At 44.7% G+C, this 22,933-nt stretch overlaps 1 protein-coding gene across 3 annotated transcripts in view; it reads left to right on the forward strand.

Annotated features, from left to right (window-relative positions):
* DVL1 (dishevelled segment polarity protein 1) overlaps positions 1–22,933 on the forward strand; it is a 174,472-nt gene that overhangs the window by 128,274 nt on the left and 23,265 nt on the right. For 2 of the 3 annotated variants that reach the window (XM_090024159.1, XM_090024160.1), the window contains exon 5: positions 14,580–14,718. In XM_090024159.1, the coding sequence (XP_089880285.1) occupies positions 14,580–14,718 (139 nt within the window). Of the gene's footprint in view, positions 1–2,572; positions 3,023–14,579; positions 14,719–22,933 lie in introns of those variants that run through there. The other variant, XM_090024162.1, reaches the window with a different exon arrangement.

Here is a 22,933-nt window from a genome sequence, read left to right on the forward strand (position 1 = left end):
TGAGTGCTGGGTTTTGTGGTTTTTTGTTTTTTTTTAAAGGATTTCATAGGAAATCCAGGCTGAAGTTTGTTCTGCCCAGTCTGGCCAGCAGAAGTTGTGCTTTAAAGTAAGTAACTATAGCAGCTTATTGACTCTGTGGTTGGAGGGAGTCTGTTGCAGTCTAAAGAGCTCAGGAGGTGTATGAATGCTGGGGTGCAGGTGGGTTTGGAGGGGAGCATGTGTATGTGAGAGATTGAGATCCATTTTCTTGCTTGGACACTTTGAATACACTAATGTAACACTCATTTAAAGTTAAAAAGCCCCATTGTTTTGGCAACAGTACAGAAAAATACTCTAATCTTTCTCTAGTTAGCAATTATCAACTCAGAGTCTGGTAAAATCAAGGGAGAAATTGTTCAAATATCTGATCACAGGCCATGGGTATGTCAGTACTGGAGGTGCGCTCCACAGCTCGCTGATGACAGACAGTGTTGAAATCAGCAGTCGTTTTAAATATGTGCATTCCCCAGGCAAAAAGTTGGGTACATTTTATAGCACTGATAGTTCAAATTAAAGGAAATATTTCCTAACCTGAATGGAAACAAAAGGTAGAGCTAATTGGGTGTGCAAAGTGGAAGGCATTAGGGTACTGGGGCATTTTTTTAAAACTCTATTAAGTTATTAAAATAAGTGAGTGGCAGAAATAAAAGTTAAGGAACAAGTTGCATGGCCTGGGGGAGTCATGGAGGTAGATAACAAAACAGACTTGCACAAATGTGAACTGAAGAAAAACAGTTATTGAAGCTATATGTCACAGAAAGTTCTCCGAAAGGTAGGATAGGTTTGTTTAAATTTAGCATATGTGGTAATGTATGCAATGCCACCTGGAATATAGGAATCTTTGGAGTGCTGTCATAACAAAATTTGAACCTTAATAATAATAGAAAAATATGCGTGGATTTAGTCTGTTGCAGCATCACCCCTGCACTCCCAGCCCGATTGCCTAGACATACGGAGAAAAAATAAAGGAAAGGAGGGGGAAGAGGGAGCTATAAAAAGCCTTGTAAAAAGAAAAAAAAAGCAGTTGTAAAAGCTTGCAACAAAGCTGAGAAATCTCTCCAAGCGCTCATCCTATAGTAAAATGTCCTATAGTAAAAGAGTGAGTGCTGTAATTTGTCTCTGTTGCGTGTGTTCTAATGGCCCAGGCATGGACTATGACAATCTCTTTGCAACGGGGAATAAATAATGAACTGAATCTTGAGAGGCATCAGGCCACTGTAAATCCTATTGAAATCAGTGGGTGCTGAGGATCTGCAGCACCTCTGAAAATTTGTTTCTTAGTTATATGACTAAAAACCATTCCTTGACAAATACTGTTCCCGTGTATCTGTACCGGAGCATATAACAAGAAAGCTGGGGCGGGGTTTGCGCATAAAGGGGAGTTTAGATACAAAGATAGTTTCGTTTGCTATTGGATAGTTTCCTTTTCAGCAAGCAGAAAAATGTATCCAACCAATTCCACAATTACTTTAGAGGGTGAGGAGCTAAATAACAGACTTCCTATTCAAGCATAACTGCCATCAAAGCAGGTAGAAACTTTGCCCAAGGTAGGTCCTGGATCTCAGGGTGCCCTGATTCAGGAAAAGACATATGCTTAAATCCCTTGAAGTCAAAGGGATCTAAGCACATACTTAGCACTTAAACATGGATAGACAATTGGACATGCTACGTCATTTCCTGAATAATGGACGTAGTATTTAAGATCCCGAAGTTGTAAGAATGTATTTTGGGGATCCTTACATGTACCAAACTCCCATTGACTTCATGAACAATAATCTGGTTTATCTTCTTGTGAATGAGACAGAATTTAGCCCACTATACATGATTAAAAATGCCTCTGCCATAACCCTGACAGAACAATTGGTCTGTTTTATCCGTTATTAAGCAGAAGTTCCTGGATTTCTTTTGGATCTGTACCAAGATAATTGAAGGAGTTTTCCCTGAGAAACCTGCCAGTACTCACATTAAAGTTAACAGTATATGTGAATGAAGGCTGAGCAAATATATACAAGGGGAACTCCTGCAAACATAGCATAAGGATATTATTTCTATAGTAATTTATTATATATGTTTTATCCTTTTAGGCCCCCAAATCATAATAAATTTAAATATTTTTAAAAATCACAATGAAACATAAGAAAAATCGGGCAGTATTATTTTGTTTGGAGATGAATTCCTGCAATATATTAAAAAATTTTTTAAATCCCCAAATCGCCATAATCTCCAGTAGTCCAAGCATATAGCAAAAAGTAATCATGCAAATTCCAAAGCTGTGCTTATGCATGGCCTGTTTGGCTAAAAGAGGGCTGTAGCATATATTCCCGGATCCCATTAAAAATGTGTCTGTAAAAGGATTTGGATCATAAAAAAGAGTGACTCGTATCCTGCAGCTGCGAGTGCAAAGTGCATTCTGGAAACGGCAGAGTGAAAAGGGCAGTGCAAATGATTTTTGTTCTGTCTCTCCAGTCCCTTGAAGATTCAGTGCTCACCAGATGGGCTGCCTCTCGGGCACAAGCTTCTTTGGGATTATGTCACGGAGGAAGACCAATGCAGACACACACTTCCCCCCCCCGCCCCGCAATAATCTTTGAATCTTCGGAAATGGAATTTGCTTAATGACCCAGCTGGAGCTGTGATCAGGCTTACTTTCTTTCAGAAACAATTATTGTTCAGGCACAGAGCGAGAGAACCTTGTGCGGCTGGATTTGTTTGCTCGACTTGCGCAGAGTGGCTGTCACGTTGCATACGGCGGACGCCTTCGCTGGGCACCGGGTGGGCAGGGCAATGGTTACACCCACGTTTTTGGAATGCTTTGGTAGAAGCCGATCCCGGCAGGGGAGGCAGCAGGAGCATCGCCAGCAGCCACGTCCCTCTCAAAGACCCCAGCCCGATAGGAGGCATTGCCACAAGTGGTGTCACCACCTGATGAGGCCTTTGGAACCAGTCCGATGCTACCCAGAAGCTCAGCCCCGTGTGCATCGCTGTAGGTATCAAACTCCATCCTAAATGAGATTCCTGTGCGCTCTGATGGGTTAGAGTGCCAGCAAACGCACATTGTGACCACATTGTCTTTAGGCTTGGAAACCACAGCACTCTGTATAAGCAACAGAGAATGCACCCTTGCCTCTCATTGGTTTAAGGATTTATTTCATCCTTTAGGAAACAAAGCCTCCATGTGAATGTGTAACACAGCCCTGGGGAAGCTCCCAAGCTGCACAGCCATCAAGCTGCTGTATTTGGTCCCCATCTCATGTTCTCTTCAGTTTCCCCTCCACTGAATATTTTGCAGCATTGGTTGTTTCCTTAGCCTTTCTGGCACCTCTCTCAGAACCCCTTTATGGAAATGGGATGTCATAACCCAGTTGTTCTAGACTTTCAGGGCCCATTATGGCTCTTATTAGCTGAAACACACCTTTTCCCTATAGTCCAGCTGCATGGGGATTTATAGTTTCTCTCTCCAGGGACACGTGATAGTGGAGAAAACAGATGCTTGGTTGGGCATTTGTAAGTGTCCAGAAGACCAGTTGCTCTTTGATTTCTACAAGAAACGCACAGATCCTGACAGCACACTTGAACGCTTGCCCCTGCCTCAATTCCCTCAATGTACTTAAGTATTCTTTTATCGAAGGTTAGAGTCCCCTAGTGACTCCAGCATCCACCTCCTGATCCTCTGAATCATGCTGTTTCTGACTCCCTTATAGTCAGTGTCCTTCCTCAGCCTGTCCTGAACTTAAAATGAACTTAATCCCATTGTATATACCAAGGAGTTTGAGATCTGTGCATCTAGTATTGAGCAAGAAGTCAATAGATCCCAGGCGTCCAAGCTCCCACTTCTCTACTTTACTCGGTAGATTGGGCCCTCGCCAGCTTTCTTAAACTTCCTTTCTTGCTTCCAGCTCTGGCATGGTGGCAGGGCCGACTAAAAAGAGTCTATTAGACTATACAAGAGAGGTTCTGATCTCTCCTTGCTTTTTGTTACTCTAGTTGAAGACCAGACTGGAGACACGTGGAACCGTCTCTCTGGTAAATATACAGGTGTAGCAGCCATGTAGTGCTTGCCTTCTTCTTAAAGGCTTGGCATATCGCTGAAAGATCAGCGCTTTGGTGGAAACATGCCCAATAGGCAGCGCAGCTCTGTTTTGGCCTGTGTGTTAGAAGTGGCATTCAGCAGGTTAAAATTGCCTGCTCTCACAGCTGTCCTCTGTGGGAAAGTTCCCCCTGGAGGACTAGAGCGTAGAACATTGATGTGGGCCATTAATTCTTCATAATGGCTGTGAACTGATCGCACGTATGTCTGGGATAAATTATTTACCTGATAATGAATGGGGAAACCGTGTTTGAGTCTAAATATTACACGTGGGATTAAGAGTCCCATTCCATCCGATCAGAGCACAAGTCAGAGCCTCACGTTTATAGCTCCTGAAACAGCAGCTCGTGTGCGCTGTAGGGAAATTTAAATCTTGGGATATGCTTAGATGCCAAAAGGTATCAGTTTCTCTCGGTATTAATGCAAGGTAATCGCAGCAAAGAATGTGTTCGGGCAGTGGTGTAATTCTTAATAAATCATTGGCCGGACAAAGCTCAGACAGCAGGAAAAGAGGAGTGCTGCTTATGGAAAAATGCTGATTAACACACTATGAGGGGAAGAGTCCCATGGCTCAGAGCCATGGGACTCTTTAGCCTGGAAAAGCTCAGGCTCAGGGGTGATCTGGTGGCCACCTGTAAGTTTATCAGAGTGACCATCAGGATCTGGGGGAACATCTGTTCACCAGAGCGCCCCAAGGGATGACAAGATCCAACAGTCACAAATTCCACCGCAACCGATTCAGGCTGGACATAAGGAACAACTTCACTGTCCGAGCCCCCAAGATTTGGAATAGACTGCCGCCGGAGGTGGTTCAAGCACCTTCTTTGAATGCCTTCAAGACACACTTGGATGCTTATCTTCCTGGGATCCTAGGATCCCTACTGACTTCCTGCCCCTGGGGTGGGGGGCTGGACTCAGTGATCCTCTGGAGTCCCTTCCAGCCCGAATGTCTATGAAATCTATGAGCCCAAGTGAGCTTGCCCCTGAGCTGGATGCTTGCTGATCCAAGCTAGGTGACAGCTCCAAACCCCTCCCCCCCTCCCCCAAATTTGAATCATTAAGCAGATCTGTTCTGAGCTTTTGTTTTTTGTTTCCCATGACTCTTTTGGTGGGGGAAGTTGCAAGCATTGGCATTTGTGGGATCAGTGAATTCTTTGAGCTAGCACCTGCAGATGTTAGCAGGAGACAGGTTTCAGATTTGGAGTCACCAGGAGTCTTGCCTGAAGCCTGGTTCTGAGAGCTATACCCGTCCAGCCAGAGAAGAAAACCAGAATGTGTGTGGCCTCTTGGGCCCAATGATCAGGCTCTTGTATAGTTCATCTCCTATGCAGAGCAATGAACACCATGCCCAGAATTAGCCTTCAAAATGATTCGGCAGAAAATCCTCAATGGCAGATAGGTTCAGTAGAATAGCCATCCGCTCAGGGACAATTTCAGAACAGAAAAATTCACTGGGAAAATGACTTCATTTTGGATGAGGCGCTGTGTCCTGAAGGGCATCCTGTTTTGAAAGCCACCTCCCTTCCCAGCTGTACAAGGGGCAGGAGAGAGCTCAGAGGTCTCGGTCAATAAATATCACTCTTAAACACTCTGTCCATTAAACACTCTGAAGTTCTCGGTGCTGGAGTGAATACAAGATGGAATTATACAGAGGAAAAGGTGACCCAGAAAAGCTCTTAGACCACCCAGTCTGAACGGAGTAAAGAATCTGCGCTGTCTAGTGACTGCCTGGGGCAATTTGGGGCTTCTGCAGAGAACATGGGAGTGTCCCGCCCTTTGATGCTCCGGTGCCCTCAGCTGCAAAAATAGAGAAGAGTTATGAGGCCAGGAGAGCTATGGAACGTGCAAGGGCAGAATGGGGACAAATGCTGGTTCCCTCCTGGGCAGGATGCTTAAAACTCTTCCAAACCAAATGTAAGTGAGACTTCTCTCCTTGGTGCGGGAGCTGGCTAGAGTCAGCCCCTTTGCACCAATGTAACAGAGATGAAATCCTGGCTCTTCAGTTTTACGTGATCCTTGCTGCCCAGCCAATCGGAGTTTGGGAAAGCTGTCCCCAACTGGGCTTGGTTTTTAAAATCCGGGCTCTGTTCAATGTCAGCTCCACCAAATGAAATCAAAATGGTCAGCTAACGACAATGTGATTAGTTTTATAAGTTGCAAGCAATGAATGGCAGAGAGAAGGCAGGGAGGGCAAGAACAGTCGTAAAGGGGTGCGGTGTCCAGTGGGGAAGTATTAAGTAGAGTCTTCTGGGGATTGGTGTTTGGACCTGTGCTGCTTCTAATTTATATATTGCTCCTCTACGAAAAATAGATGTTTAAAACTCATAAGGGGCCAAGTTGTTAAACCTGTCTGCTGTAAATTGTGAGCCAGTTAGTAAATCTGTAAAGACCTGCTTCGGCTACCACCGAATTGTCAGCAGGGTTGCACACTAGATTAGCTAAACTAGATACTAAAAGGATATGCAGCTCTTGGAGGCAGCTATTTTGCCTGTTGGGACTGCATTTTGCATCCTTCTTCCACAACTCAGCCTCATGTGCCAGTCTGTCATGCAGACTGCTCAGCTTGTCCTTTTCCTTCTATCCCTATTGCAAGAACCATCCCAGCTCTAAATTGTTCATTGATTTCACGACCCCCTGAGGCCCCATCCAACCCTACTGCTGTCTGAATCTATGTATTTGATTAGAATTGGCTTCTATTGCAGTCCATCCTGAATGCCCTGGTTAAAGACCATGGCCCCATTGTGCTAGGTGCTGTCCACTCATGTAATAAAAAGATAGTTCCCATGGCCAAAAGCTATCTGCTGTTTGGATTCAGTGTTCATTCAGTCCTGTCAGTGAGTTTGCCAGTGGTTCCATTATCCGGTAGCCCTTAGACATAGCAATGCATTTCTCCATCAAGACCAGTTTAAAGTAGAAGTGGTTTTAGATCAGTGCAAGAGTGCCCTTGATGTCAGGTAGGAGAGCAACTCTTGCAGCTTCAGGTGCTACCATGTTGCAGCTGCTGCTTGCTGGCCCTATAAGAAAATGAGTTGATGGGGTCAACACTGTTGTCTGTATCTAGTCAAACCTCATCCTTAGTGCCCAGAAGGATAATGGGCACTAATTAACCCCCACCATCTCTTGCTACTCTCTGCAAAGAGCCCACCATGCCCAGGTATAGCCTCCCACACTCCTTGCAAGCCCACATTGGAGTGAGTTGTTGGGAGTGGGGGGCTCAGGGGAAGCCTGCACTGCTGCTGCCTGCATTACATCTGCTCTGTGGATCAACAGAGGAAATCAGTCTCCAGACCTACTCACCTGGCACCTTTCATGGGAACTAAAATGACTTAAATTTAAAAAGAAAATGCTCCTGGAGCAGTGAGTGTGGAGACAAACACAGGGGCTATTATGCAGTGATCAGGAGCTCCCTTCACTGCCTCTGAGTTGAGAGCCTGGGGTTTTTCATTTAATGGAGAAGGGGGAATGTTGGCCAGGATTCAGGGTTAACCCCATCCCCTTTCAACCATGCCATTGGGCCTTTTAAAATGCACCAGGACCAGGCAAAAGAAATTTCAATGTAATGTAATGTAAATCAGAGACTTGGTGTAGGGCTGTTGGCCCCTGCTGAGTCTGCTTTGAAGTACACCTTTGAAAGGGTGCATGGAGATGCAGGCTGGAGAACCAGAGCTGTGTGCAGCATTTACTTCCTGGATGATATTGAAGCTCCCTTACTTGATGCCAGGATCCTTAGTACGGTGAGAGGGATCCCTACAATTGAGTTTGCACCTTCCGCCATGTGCGGCTACAGGTAGGACTAAAGTCTGAGGTCAAGAAGCTGCCTTTACTAGAGGGGAAGTGGGAGATGTGTCCCTGGAAATCTTTTCATTGCCTTCACAGTCTCCTAACAGTGCATTTTCCTGAGGTCCTTGGCTGCTTTTTTTCCTCATCTCTTTTTCTCCTTTTCTTTTCTCCATCCCTTAAGGCTCAGAACACAGTTTTTGTCTTGGATTTCAACACGTCTTTGTATCTGGGGGGTGCAGGAACCTCAGTCCTTTTCCACCCCTCACTCCTCCTCTCTTCTTTGAGTAGCTTTTTCCGTACAACTGTTCCCAGCAGCCCACACAGTGGGGAGAAGAAAGGATCGCTTCAAGTTTAGGAAGCATGACTAGGAGGCAAGGAATCTGGATTGGATTACTGGCTCTGCTACAGCCTCCCTATTTGGCCTCAGTCAAGTCCCTTGCAAGTCATGCTCTGTGCCCCTGCTACTGTTCTGTAAAGTGAAGATGAGGCTTTTCTCCCAACTTATCTAATGTAAGCTCTGTGGGGCAGGAATGGTCTTTCCCCCTAGAACAATGTTGTGCTTGGTGCTTCTAAGTGGGCTGTTATTGCAGTAATAATAATGGGAGAAGCTGTGTCCTAACACGCTTTCCGTATGATTATATGGGGTGATCCAAACCTTCTGCGGTCTGTGGGTCTGCCTTTCTTGCAATCTGTAGTTAGTTTCCGTTAACTTGACTTTCTAGGGGATCGCAGCAGTGGGTAGCAGGGGGGAGAACTGTTCTTTTGCTGCTTATGCTGCCATGTGTTCCTATATTTTGGCTTGTATAATGAGTGCCCCATCCCGCACACCTGATAAAATAAACTGGAAACCCAGTGTTTATTTTATAAGTCCAGGAGCCCTTTTTGGAATGGGAAGGGGAGGAATCCTTTGCAGCCAGTTCAGAAAGAAACACAGCGTGGAGTTTGAGCTGACCCAGAATGATGGATTATGGTAGATAGATCTCCTTAATCCTAGTGTTTATCTGCAGTGTTTGCTGAAGACCCAGTTACAGATTGATTTCCAAATACTTGCTGGCAAGCTGACCACCTCTGCTCTCTCATTTCCTCTCCGGCTGCTGGATGTGTTCAGATTCTATTACTGCCATTTTTTAATGCTGTTCAGTTGCATGGTATTTTTTCTTCCATTCATCCCCAGGAGCCTTCACAAGAGTGAGGAAAAGAGGTGAGTGCAAGAGCATCTTGGTGAGCCTCTTAGCCTAACTCCCTGCACAGGGGATGAATAGAGGATGCTGTCCACTGCTGTGATTCAGGGATGCAGTAGTTGCCCTACAGTTGCCCAGCTTAGAGCAAGGCAAGAATCTGGATTCCCCATCCTTCCCAATGCCAGCAAAATTCCTTGCAGAAAACCCCTTTCCTCTAGCCAGCAAAGCGGGTGCAAATTTGACTTTAGCACCTCTTAGATATTAAGCAATGGCTCTGAAAGGCCTGGAGTCTGGGGATTTGGGTTCTGTTCCCAGCTCTGCTGTAGACTCCCCTCTGGCCTTATCTCGCAACGCTTCCATTTCCACATTTGCACATGTAATTGTTAGTATTTCTCCTGGAGGGTGATGTGAGGGACAGTCAGTTTGACTGAGGTTGTTAGTGCTGCCCAGGGGATTTGAACATGTGATTCTTATTCATTGAACTAGAGATTGGGGCTTCTGAATGTGGGTTAGGTAGAGAGTATGTTGTGGGTACAGCCGTTTATTCTGATCATTATTGTTTCCTTGTGGCTCCCCTTTACACCTTCTTCAGGGTGTTCTGCATTTGTGCATTGTTTAGCATAATGGGGCCAGACTGGGGGTCATAAGTGCTCCTACCTGGCAAATAACCATAATGAATTGTGAACATTTTAGCCTTCTAGATCCTTGAACACAGCAAAGCCCCGAAACAAGAGGTGCTATGGAAGCAAACGAGCAAGGAATGAAGTTCATCTAACCCTCTCATATGGTTCGTGCCCTGTGTTTACTGTCAGGGAGGGTATTAAACAAAAAACTAATAAAGACAACCCTATCTTTTTCTCCAGCAAATTCAAAAGTAGAATCAAAGTAAAAGTATAGCTAACATCCACCTAAGGCAGCAGTAATCAGCACAGTAAAAGCAGGTCCAGCAATGCCTACCTAACCCCTGCCTTCCCTTTCCCTAAAACCCTTGTAACTAATGCACCTTGCCCAGGTGAGACTGCACCCGCGATGTGCCTGCTTGGAAATGCAGTCTCAAAATGACAGATGGGAATCGGTTTGCCATCTAAATCCATCTGAACAGCACCTTCGCTGTACTGCACTGCCAGGCTCAGCTTTTATTAACCAGATGCACAGTGAATTTTATAATCATGGCCAGCGCTGAAGAAGTACAAAGAGAGATGGTTTACCTCCGGACAAGTAGCTAGGGCTATTCAACCTAGTACTGACTGCGGGCTCAAAGCTAAGCTTGTGTAGAAGCCCTCTTAACTGCAGTCATGACGATGACTACAAAGCACGTCTTCAGATTGTTGCTGAATTGGGACCTTAACTTTTCTTGTGTTCTGCCTCTGTAGCGGGGCCTTTTTGCTCTTATTTTATTGAGTCACCAGGAGGAAGGAACACTGAAGGGGGAATCTAATTGCCTGGCGATTTGCCTTAAATTGCTGAAAAGGCTTTCTTCAGCAGCTGGACATTTCTTGGTGTCCTTCCCTCTCCCCACTTTCATCCCTGCCCTGCTGCCCCCCCATACTAGTAAGGGAACATTCATTCCTGTCTGGAGAGGCATGGCAGGGCTCTTCTGCCTCTTGCTTTGGCATGTGAGAATTAACAAAGCTTTTCTGCCTAGGTAGACCCAAATGTTGTGTGTGATTTAAGTTGGGAATTTTCAAAGGAGCTTGGGAACATTAACACTTAATTGTTTTGTGGGATCTGGGTGTTGCGTTCACCTAAGCCCCTCCAAATATCCTGGCCTTAGTTCAGTAACATTGCTTCCTATTTCTGTAGCACCTTCCATCGAATGCACTTGCCAGATATTAGGGCTCTCCTTCCTGGGAGCTAATGGTTTAGCATTCCCAAGTACATAGATGATGGACTGAGATGCAGGGGTGATGGGACAGGTCCATGGCCACATCGCTAATAGTGAACCCAAGTCTCCAGACCTTCTACTCATGTCATTGCATCAAGAGTTAAAGCTCTTAGTGCATACCACACGAGGGACCCTTGTTACTAGTCCAAGCTAATGGCATTCTCCTTAGCTTTAGCAGACACTGCTGTAACTGTCTGAAGCCTATTAATTTGACGAACAGAGCACTGTTTTCTCAGCTTTCGAGTCTGGAAGCCTTTCCCTTCTCCTTCCTTTTTTTTCCTGTTTTTGTCATGGATGAAAGCACCTTTGAAAGAAAAATTGTTTTTTAAAGCCTGGCTGAGTAGCTGGAGTTGAACATTCAGGGAGTCTGTAGAACAGATTACTTGACCTTGACTTTCAAAAGTCAAAGTTGGCCTATTCCCCATGAGAAGAAATAACACAGTTCAGTCTTTACTTCTTCAGTGGCCGTTCCATAAATAGACTTGTGTGAGACCACCTGCTCGATCATCAAAATAGCTTTTGCCTCCACAACATTAAACCTTCAGGTTATGAAGGACAACATTTGTCCCATCTTTAGTTTTCCTTGTATCTATTTATTTGGTGTGTGATGTGATGGCTTAGTTGCCTAGTCTCCAAGCCTTTCAAACCAGAAATAAAAGGTTATTGTGCATAGATTCCCGCTAGTTACTTTTTACCTGATCCTCTGAGATGCAAATCAGAAAGAAAGAGAGAGAAGGAAGGAAGGAAGGAAATATATAATATTTGGCCCATTTTAGCATTTAAAGAAGCAGCTGAATTTTCAGACATTTATTCAACCAGCACCTTAACTCCGAGTCCTTTAACATTCCTTGTTGCATCATGATTGCTAACAAGAAGTCATTCAATGGCTGAGCCTTACTGCTTATAGAGCTGCTTTTCAGGCCAAGAGCTCAATGAGCAGTGGCCAGTCACAGCTGGGTAGTATTTGCTCATGTGCCAAATGGCATGCCAACAGCAGGCCTCCTGATGGCACTCCTCCCCAGAGGTAGTGTTCCTTAATGGTGATCCTTAGAGGTGATTCTTAATGGTGTCAGGACACCAGGCAGCCTGTGTGCCCACCTGAGAGGAGTTTGGAGAAGAGAAGACTGAAGAGGGATTTAATAGCTGCCTTCAACTCCCTGAAGCAGGGTCGAAAGAGGATGGAGCTGGGCTGTTCTCAGTGGTGGCAGATGAGATGACAGAACAAGGAGCAATGGGCTCAAGTTGCAGCAAGGTTAGCTAGTAGGGAAAAGACTCTCACTAGGCAGGAAGTAAAGCACTGGAACAGGTTACCCAGGGCAGTGGTAGAGTCTCCATCCTTGGAGATTTTTAAGACCCAGCTTGACAAAACCTTGGCTGGGATGATCTAGTTGGGGCTTGTCCTGCTTTGAGTAAGGGGTTGGACTATTTGTGACCTGCTGAGGTCCCTTCCCACCTTCATTTTCTATGATTCTGTGATATACAAGTGTTAACTGAAGAGAAACTCCATTATGGGAATGCGGTAAATGTAAAGTCATGGATCTTATAGCAAATGAGTGTGCGTTATGTTCATTTACTGTAGAATTAACAACTTGGGGGGGCATCTGCTGCAGGTTTGGACTGGTCATTGGAATCCGCTTGAAATAAAATTGTTCCTTTCATTATGAGAAAGGGGGAAAAAGCCTGTGAACAGTTTATTATTTGAATTCCATTGGTGCTCAGAAGGTCCGGCAAAATCAGGACCACACGGTGATAGCCACTATGTAAATGCACCAGTAAAAGACATGTTTGTCATGAAGAACTTGCAGCAACATGACAAGGAAAATATTATTGTCTCAATTTCACAGATGGGGAGGTGGGTATGGAGAGGTTAAGTGATGGGGCTAAAGTGACAGGGAGCCTGAGGCAGAGCCTGGAACTGAATTCTGATATCCAGCCCAGTGCTTGAAATACAAGACCTTCCTTGATGGCCTTGGAGTTGGCCCTAGGGAAGAAGAGCCAGTCTCAGTGCCTATTACTGGAAATGGTTTTCAGTCCCAGTGGAGAAGTTGGGGCTTTGATGGATCTCGTCATCTGAATTAGCACCTCCACGCACTGAGATGCAAACATACATCTCTGGTGAGAAGCTTGATTGAACGGATGTTGAAAGCTTGGGTTGTTTTCAAGCTGCAATGGAGCCACGTTAGCCAAGAGAGGAGAAACCTGCAGCACTTGCTTTGCAAAGAGAGAGAAGGATTCGCTTTCCACAGGCTGCCAGGGTTGCATGCAGATGTGCCGCGATGGAATGAGATGTGGAAATTATGCAGTAGGGTGACTCTTTCTTTCATAGCCATAAATGTTTAAATGATAAAGAAGAATAATAGTGCTTTATGCTTCTCTAGTGCCTTTATCTGAAGATCTCAAAAGAGTTTTGCAAGCATTCATGAGGAGACAGGGAGCAAAGCAGTCAGGTTTCCATTTCACAGATGAGCAAACCAAGGTGGAGAGGTGAAGCACTTCAGAGTGGGTATCCAGATCCCTCAGCTCTTGGTCTAGCATTTTACTGTTAGTTCACATGCCCTCTTTTTAAGTAATTCTGCTCAAAAATACTTATCCAAGTTCTTGGACTGTAGATATCTTGCTGGGCATAATATAATTGCATTCTGCTTTTTATGTTTTCTGGCATAGCCATTCTTTCCTTGTGAAGCTTTTCCATTCCTGTGTATAATCTGCTTGTACCTGGGAAGGAATCCCAATGGCTGGAAAGTGGAAAGCTTGCTTTAAAATGTCAGCCCCTTTCCATTTTGTTTATTTCTTAACTGGATGCCTTATCAGCAACAGCCTTTCTAGCTTCTGGAACGAGAAAGTTCTTGGCCAGCTGTATCGCTCTTCAGATGAAGGGTCTTTTGGTGGCAAATGACTGAGTAGGAATGGGGAGAGCGGCTTGCTTTGCAGAGTGAAAACCTGAGTGTTTCTCTAATAGAAGGCAAACCACTGGTGCATTCAGGTACAAGAAACAGATCTTTGAAAGGGAAGGCCCATGCACTCCTGCGGCGTTATCACAGTGGTGTTACGGGAAACAAAATACTCTGGCATATTTGAAGCATATGAAATGGCACAGACAATGGGGCTACAATATATTTGCACTGTCTGGGCAGCGGGGAATCTAATTGCAGGTTTCAAGTTCAGGGGAAGATACCATTGGGCAGGCTGGTGCAGCATAAGTCCTGTGGTGTTCACAGCTCTTTGGGTAAACCTCACCCCTGTCTTGAGCACTCACTGCTGATCCAGTGTTGGGCTCCCTTCACTGCTTCCCTGATGCCCATCCCCCTTAACCTGCAGCCCACCCTGCTCTTTCTGCCTTGCCCTCTCTGTGACTTTTCCCGTGGCTCTTATATTTAGCTAGATCTTAATAGAGGAGGTGGAGGATAGTTAAGGAAGGGCCAGGTCAGGATTTTCCAGATGTTGAGTAAAAGCCAAACTCCATAAATAATTTTGTTTTCAAGGTGTGGCCTTCCCCATTTGGCCCTGGCCCGTGAGCAGTCCTCTCTGGCACCTTTGCATCACTACCTTCATTTTGTTGCTCTCCCCTTTGTGTCTAATGCCTGATATGCTGCTTTTCTTCTCACAGTCCCTCGAATCAATGGACACCCCAAGCTGGACAGGCACCGCGAACACCCCCCTGGTTATGACAGCTCTTCCACCATGATGAGCAGTGAGTTGGAATCCAGCAGCTTCATTGACTCTGATGACGACGATAATACAAGCAGGTAGGGAGCCAGTGTTGTGACATCTTGTGTACCCCCAGGACAGAGTCACTATGTTTTCTGGTAATTATTTAGGGTCAGATTGTGATCCTGACTCTGCACCTGGTAGGGAACTTAAGAGACCATAAGGTGACTCCTTACCCCTTATGCACACACCCTCTCTGTCACCTGTGGGGAGCAAAGAGATTCAACCTTCCCCAACACATGGGCAGTCAGGGGTGGGGACTGGGTGGAGCTGATCTGACACACCAAAGTCACAGCTGAGCACTAAGTTTACAGGGCTCTTCACACTAAGTAAAACTCCCTCCCTACTCTACGGGAGGCTTGCAATGGAAGGCCAGACATAGAATAATAGTTCAGGTGAGGGGGAGTGAGGAGAGGTGAGACATGCAAGGTAAGAAGTGTTTCTGGGGCTGTTGCAGGAGAGAAGAGCTTTTCAAGTACAGCACTGCATTAAGTGTATTAGTCATTAATTAGATGCCCTGTCCTGTGGCTCCAATGTTGGGTTCACAGTGTTGCTAGCTTTGTATCACTGCCCAGTCAGTTGATAGGATCATGTACTTAACTGGGGACTCCTTCAGAAGGATATTGCCCAGGGAGCTGATGTAAGTCCAGCAATGCTGATAATGACTGCAGCAGCATCATTGGGATATTCACCCCACCTGGAGATGACACAGGCAGCTGACTGTTGAACTAAAACTAGATGGGAGGAGTGCACCCTGGTGTCATTTCTTGAGACCCCCCCTCTGTGAAGTTGGGCGCATCTGATCACTCTTGCTTCCAAATACGAAGCAGCCTTTGGTGAAACTAAACGATGGAGATCAGAAGAAGCATCTGCTGGAGCTGACTTCTTCTGTGATCTGAATGCTGCCCTTTTCCTACTACTTTTCATTTACCTCTGAGTGCTAGGAGCTGGCTAAGAAATTTGGACCTAGATCCCAAATGCCTCCTTTTTGGAGAGCCAGTTAAGAAATTACATTTCACGTCCTTCAACTGCTCTGTCCTCCTGCTCTGTATCTTCAAAGCAAGGATGGGCACATTTTGAAACCTAAATAAAGTGCACGCATCAGGGGCTGCCACACATTTCTTTTCTGTGACTTATTGTGAGCTGCAAATCACAGGCTATTTGTAGAATTCGGCAATGGTGTGAATATTGTAGTAAAACATTTTTGTGAGATCTTCTAAATAAGTAGACACTTAATTAGTACTGTATTGGAAAGGAATTCCTATGGAATTACATATGCCCTGATCCCCAGGAGCAGAGAGGGAATTCATCCCAGTTAATGCTGTTACAAAGACAGCCTGTGTTGCCAAATATTTACATGGACTTTAATTAATCTTTACCTTGCATGGAGCCAGGGGATGAGGGAGTCTGTGGGGAAAAGCTCCTTGCTGTTTTTAAAGTGATCGTCTGTACCAAAGCACCCTTGTCTGAACATGTTTTCCTTTCCTTGAGGGGTTTATAGGCTGACAGGTCCCTCAGATTTCAGTTATGTATATTTTTAAAAGTCCCGTTACTCCGTCACTTTAAGGTCTAGAACAAAAATAGGTGTTATTTTTGCAAGACCAGCCAGAGCCGACGCTTTGCTTTCCCCCTGCCGGCCTCTCAGTAGCAGTGTGCTGTAAGTGCTATCTCTAGAGGCTTACCAACGTCCCACGCTCCCAAGCTGTCTCTTAAGGGCTGAGAAAACCCATTCCAGGTCTCTGGTCCTCCTTAGAGACCTCTAAGAAAAGCAGGAAAGATATCACTCGATGTTTTCATACTATATGTTGGAAAGGAACCAGTTTAAAAAAGCAATAAAGGGCTCTCATTCAGCAAGATACTGGAACGCACACCTCCCTCAAGTATCCCGTTGCCTTGGGTAGATTTGCTCACAGGGATGCAGACATTTGCTACTTAGTGACTTTGTCTTTGCATGTCCCTTTGAGTACACCTCCCAGGTCGGGCTTTTTAGGAGGCTGCAGTGAGGTGTTTGGCACATAAATGTCACTTTACCTGTGCACATGTGAGTTTGTGTCCTACCAGTTCACCTGTGAAAAGGGGTGACCGGTTTTGTTCTGACCTGAAAAATATTTCCTCTCAGCTTTGGATGGTGTCAGGAACACGGATGCATGGCCAGCACAGGTGGACTCACATGCAGTTAGAGATTCCCCTTGCAAATTTGAGCCTTGGGCTTGGACCAGGTGCATCTGAAGCCCGACAGCCTAATCCTTTGAGTGCCCTACACATATGAGTAATCACATTGCTGTTCAAGTACTTTGCCGGTTTGGGCACTTTGCCTTTCACCTGCCTCTGCTGTAAGCTTCCCAGAAACCTACAGGCCTCGCAAAAAAAATAATTCCTGCAGCTCATTTTGTTTCTTGTAAATAAATGAATTATTTCCATGGCAGCGAGGGGCAGTAGGGTAGGATTAGCACAGTCAGGGTAGCAGTTGAAGCACAGTGTGCTGGACCCAGCTAAATCCTGTCATAGATTTTAATAAAGAAAAATTCGGCGCCTGACCCAAGGAGAGAGAGAGGGAGGGAGGATTCCTAGAAGCTGCTGCGGGGGCCTATTCCTTTCTAGGCGATGGCAGAAGCTTTTGGCGCACACAATAGCTGGCAGCGAGCTTGTCAGGAAGAGCAGCTGAATGGAGTGCTTCAAGGTATGTTGTTCTCATCCCAAGACAATGTTCACAAGCAGAGCAAGGGATTCTGCTGGCGGGGGGGAGTAGTCTGAATAGGCAAGTGCAGCCAAATAGAAAATCAAGCACGTTCCAGTTCTGCTGGAGATCAGGGTCTGGGGAAAAGGGCCCGACGGGGTAAGTTTGCTTCACTCCTCTGGTGTCGGAGGCTGATTTGCAAAGGGAGGGTGAGAGAAGCGACAGGGACCTCAATCCAAATGGAGTGGGTTTCCTTTTGTTAGCAGCAAGGAGGATGCGAACTTGGTACTTTTCTAGGTGCATTTGATTGATTTGGACTCAGAGTGCTGCAACGGAGTTGGTTAATCTCCAAGCCAATGAAAGCTGTGCTGGGTTTGATGAAGCAGAGGAAACTTTATTTCAGTGAGCGAATTGTTCGTGGGTACTGTACGGCAGCACAGTTCCCTTCTCTATCTGCTAAATTTCTCCTTTTAACTAGCATCCTGTTAGACTGAAATTCCTTTGACTTCTATACGACATACAGTACGACGAGGCATTTATTTTTTTGTAATGCTGGCATCTCTCTGAGTCTTGGGCTCTTGAAATACAAATGCAATTTCACTGTCTCTCAGGGCTCAAGGAATTTTGTGCTTTGATCTTTTGATTCATGTTTCTATTTTTCTGCTGGAAAGCAGAAAATCACTAGTTTGTTCTTAAAGCCACTCCACTCCGTCCCCCTTTTTTAAAATCATAGGATGTTGCAGGGTGTATTGCAGCCCATTTTCAAGCCATTAAATAGTTTAAATATAGTGGTGTTTGCAGGCAGTGAGTGATATTTTGAGTATGGAGCTGGCTGGAGAACTGCTCTAAGCAGTCTGCTCAGTAAGGAGAGACTTTTATACACTCTCCTACTTAAAGGTAATAACTGGTTAGCAGCTGAGAGGTACTTGAAAGTTTTGCTTACTGAGAGCAATTTGCATTTGTTTTACATGTGTTGTACTTTACAACACCCAGAAGAACCATTGGAAATAGAGTTTTCTAAAGCATCTTTGTAAGTTGTATTTGGTTTAACCTGTTGATTATAGCATTTGTGGTCCTTTCCCCCTCCTCGTTGGAGAGAATAGATTGCACTGATTTATTTATTGATTTTTGGTAATGTTAGAGTGGTGTTGTAGCTGTGATGATTCAGTAATTATGCAAGAAGCAAGGATTTCTTGGAATGATCTCTTTTATTGGATCAACTGCATCGTTTGGATAGAGTTAGGCAAGCTTTTAGATGTAGGACATTGTGATTTGTTTTCTCACTTTAAATCTCTTCAGGGGATTTAATATCCCTTCCATTCCACAAAGTGTTAATGACATTTTGGCTACAGCAGGAGAATGGGAGGCAGGACTCCTGGCTTCCACTCATGGCCCTGACACTTTGTGAACCTGGGCAAATCACCCATTTTTTGCCTAGTTAACAAAAGGCAATGATCATTCTTACCTACCTTTCAGGGATGTTGTGAAGGTTCAATAATGAATCCTTATTAAAACGCTTTAGAAATGCTGGGAGTAAGTGTTCCTGAATATATACTTGCAGTATTTATTTATTGATGATGCTGGGAGTAGGCAGTTATATTAAGGCCATGCGTATAAAAAAGTTGGCAAGTTGGGGAGATGGCCATACTGTGTTACAGTAATGTGGGGGAGGAATTAGGTTCAATTCCTTTGATTTTTTTTCCCTAGCTATTTTTTAAAGAAATCCGCTATTTACAAATATGCTTTCATATTGTCTAGGAGTCTTGCCAAAGCAAACTGCCCTGCCTTCTGCCAACACCCAAGGTTAAGGCAGCTGAAGCCCTTATTTAAGTCCCTGCAAGAAGGCATCAAGAAGGAACTGAAGTAAATGCTTGCATATTTGCCGTTTTTCCCCTGCATAACTGTACTCTCCCTTTCTGTCTTCTACCTTTGTTCTGTGAGTACCCATTCCAGTGTTCCCCATGTGCAATGGGAAGATGCCTGGGAACAAACAGAGGCTGCCATTTTGTTTCTGACTATCACAGGCCCAGGAGTGAGAGCACCAATCCGCATCAAATAAAAAATCCCCCAAATGATTGCTTCTGCTTTAGAACGGAGACTGATTTCCACCCCTTCGCAGTTTCTGGTGCAGCGTTGCAGAACTTGCAGTATCACAGATCAAATTAATTCCACTTCTGTTAGTGCCGCGGTTCCCAATCTGTTTTATGGGTACCACTAGTGGATCACAAACAACCTGTCAGTGGTATGCATTAACAGATTTATTATAATTATATGACAAAACTTTACTGGTGATATTTAAGGTTGAACTGAAAAATTTGCTGGTAGTACTTAAGGTTGTAGTGTTTAAAATTGGTGGTGTGCAACCTGGAAAAGTTTGGGAACTGCTGCACTAGTGTATGATTGGCTCATAGCAAAAATACCAGAAATCTTACAAGGACAGGCAAGGTTCTTTGGGTGAATATGATAACTTTTGGTAGACCAACTTAAATAGTTGGAATTTTTCTTCTTAGAAAGAAATCTTACAAGAAAGTCTGTCTGTTTGGGATTTCCAGTCCAATTTGTATAGACCCATACTGTTCAGAGCTTGGAAAAATAGTCAAGTGTCAGGGTGCAGATTAAGACTAAGCGTAGATTCATTTTTTGCCATGTTAGATGGCATGCTGTCATCTTGTCCAGAATTGTTAAGGTAATGATATGCATGTAGAAAAAGATGCTGAGACTACTGTTGATAGTGGTCAGCTAATTGTTCTCATCTTCATCACCCTCACACTGAGTATCTTTTGCCAATTTACCTTGCCTCCGTATCTACTTTGTCTCTGTGGGCTCCTCTTTGGAGTAGCTCTCCCATGTAAGGTTTCAGGTCTGTGAGATAGGGTCCTGTGTCGGTCTGTTGTGTGTCCATGCTGTATTTGGTATAATAGGGCTGCAGACATTACTGGAATACAAATTAATAATAAATGAGAGCCCAGCTCCTCTTGCTTGGACTCTTGGTTGATGACATAAGCTTCCCCAACATGTTTTGCATGCTGGGCTCTATACCATGCTTCAGTAAGCATGCTGTACTCTACCATGCCCCATTCACAAGATGTAATTTATCCTTCATCTTCTGAGTCCCTTCTGTGTAACTGAGAGGTAAGCAGTGCAGAACAAATAGGGTATATTATTCCCTAAGAGATTGATGGTGAGGGCAGTACAGGACAACGGTGGTGGCACAACTTCTGGGAAGGCTCAGCAGTTTGGGTTGAATAACAAGCCAAAGTCTGGATACCAGTTCTCAGACCTCTGTATGCCCTGTGGCACTTTCTATCTCACGAGAAGCTGGGTTGTTCTCTAGACCTCAGCTGCTTTTTCCTTATGTTCACTCGGCTGTTGCTCTCAGGACAGGATTTCTTGCTGCATTTCTGCACCTCTATTTCTATAGCACCCTAGCAAAAATAGCTGGTGTCCCTATCTGCTGGCCAGTTCCCTAAAGAATAGCAGCCTGCTGTTGCTTCCTGGTAATAAAATTACTTTCTTAGCTTCAGTGGTAGAAACCTGCCTTGTGCTGCTTCAGATCACAAGTACATATACTGTTAATGACTGGTTATGTATCCAGGGCCTGGAACTACAATAGGGGTAGAAGTTAACTGAAGTAAAGGCGAACAGAAATATTTTGGCCAGCTCTCTGATCTATCATTAGCACCAGGCCACTGTCTGTGACATACCTGCCAGCTGATATTTTTGCAATAGGCTATGTTCTTCCTCCCTGTTACAAGTTAATCAGGGCCCTTTAAAACAGATTTCAATGCAATTAGGAGCCAAATTAATTTTACTCTGGGATACATCAAAGCTTGCTTTGAAACAGAGCCCTGTGCTTGATGGTGGCTTAAAATGTCACTTCTAAGTGCTCAGAAAGTCAGGAGAGCAGCTGCATTTTCCAGCAAGAATTACTACAGGCATACAAGTCATTTTAGACCAGCCTGCCTGATAAAATCAGATTGAAACCCTGCTAGAATCACTCTTGGTGTTTCTGAGCAAGCCCGTGTCCATGCTTCTAAAAGCAGAAGGGAAAAACTGGCATGACCAGTCAGCATAGGTGGTCTGGGGAGGTCTGGTTATTGACAAGAGCACAGAGATGATGAGAAAGTTGAGAGCAGTACCGCACACTGGAAGACACTTGTGTCGTACAGCTGCCAAGAAAGGGTGGAGTGAAAACTGCAATACTAGGTCTTGACCAGACCTGCTGTTGGCAAAACTGTGAGCGCCGATCTTAAAGCTCTGAAGGCCCTATCCCTTATTCCCAGAATTGCCAACACATCCTTTGGCAGGGAAGGGAAGGAAAAACTCTGCTTCTAGATGTCCCTCCCTGGTCTCTTGACATTTCAAATGTGCTATTGCATGTGGCTCTCCCTGTCCTACAACATCGGTAACTTAAGAGATGCTGTTTGCAATGGAAAGAAGCAGCCAGAGGCATTAACCCTTTCAGTGGCAGGGTTATTTGGAACTGAACAAGTTACACAGAGTGCTTCATGGGCATAGCTGAGTTTTAGGCAAACTGTGTATCCCTTGCAAGCAGGAGTCCTGCTCCTTGGGTGTGGGCAGTGTCTGCATGGGAGAACAGAACTTTCTTTCTCTATGACTCTTTGCTTCAGTAGTTTGTTGTATCTAAAAAGCAAAGGTTTCTGGAGACAGTGAGTATCACGGAAAGGCATCTAGCCACTGTTGCTTTTTTTTAAAGCAGAGTTAAAAAAAAAAAATGAAACTGTACAAATGGCCAAACCTAGCAAAAAGGTTTGCAACGCAGCACGAACAGCCCCAGACTTCAGCCTTCTCGCCGTGCCTCGCAGCTTGGCCTGGAATCTCAGCACTGAGGATTTGTTTGCACACTGGCGCGCTGAATTCCTTTTCTTATCAGTGCAAGAAAGGCACTCTCACTCACAGGTTTCTCCTTGGAAGGAATCTGGTTGTTTGACTTGTGTCCAAGGATAAAAGCTCCCTCGCAGTCTTTTTGCTTCTCTTTTCAAGGAGCAGGAAGATTGACTGGGCTCCAGCAAACCTACCTCGCCTAACTTCAAACTCACCCGCATGGCGTGGGTTGGAAAGTTCAGCTCAGATTTATATGCTATTGGGTTTGTTTTCTACTCGGGAGAGACTCTGAGAGTAGAAATCCAGTGGAGACGCTTGCTGGTGGTAAACTGGACAACATGCAAAATTAGCTTTTGTACAGCAGAGCCAGTGTGAGGTCTGGGCACCACTTAAAACATATTTGTGCCCCGTCTTTAAGGTTTATATGGGATTTAAGTGGTGAACAGGCTTTTTTGCAGGCCTTGTGTGCTTGGGGCAATTTCATTAAGAGTGAAGTACAAAGAATGGGAATGAAAGCATGCAAATATTATAATTATAATGTTATATTACATAATGATACAATAAATATAGTATATGAATAGGCTTGGCAAAATATGATCTTTTTTTTTATTTTTACAGCTAAAATTGATGATTATTTTTTAGCTTTTGTGACAGTTTATATCAATTAAAATTTTTAGTGAAATCCCTGGCTGTGCCACCCACACACTGGTGCTTTGGCAGTGGCTTGGGCA

This window comes from Crocodylus siamensis, chromosome 12, assembly GCF_052110815.1.
Source record: "Crocodylus siamensis isolate JL-2025a chromosome 12, ASM5211081v1, whole genome shotgun sequence".
NCBI classification, from domain to species: Eukaryota; Metazoa; Chordata; order Crocodylia; family Crocodylidae; genus Crocodylus; species Crocodylus siamensis.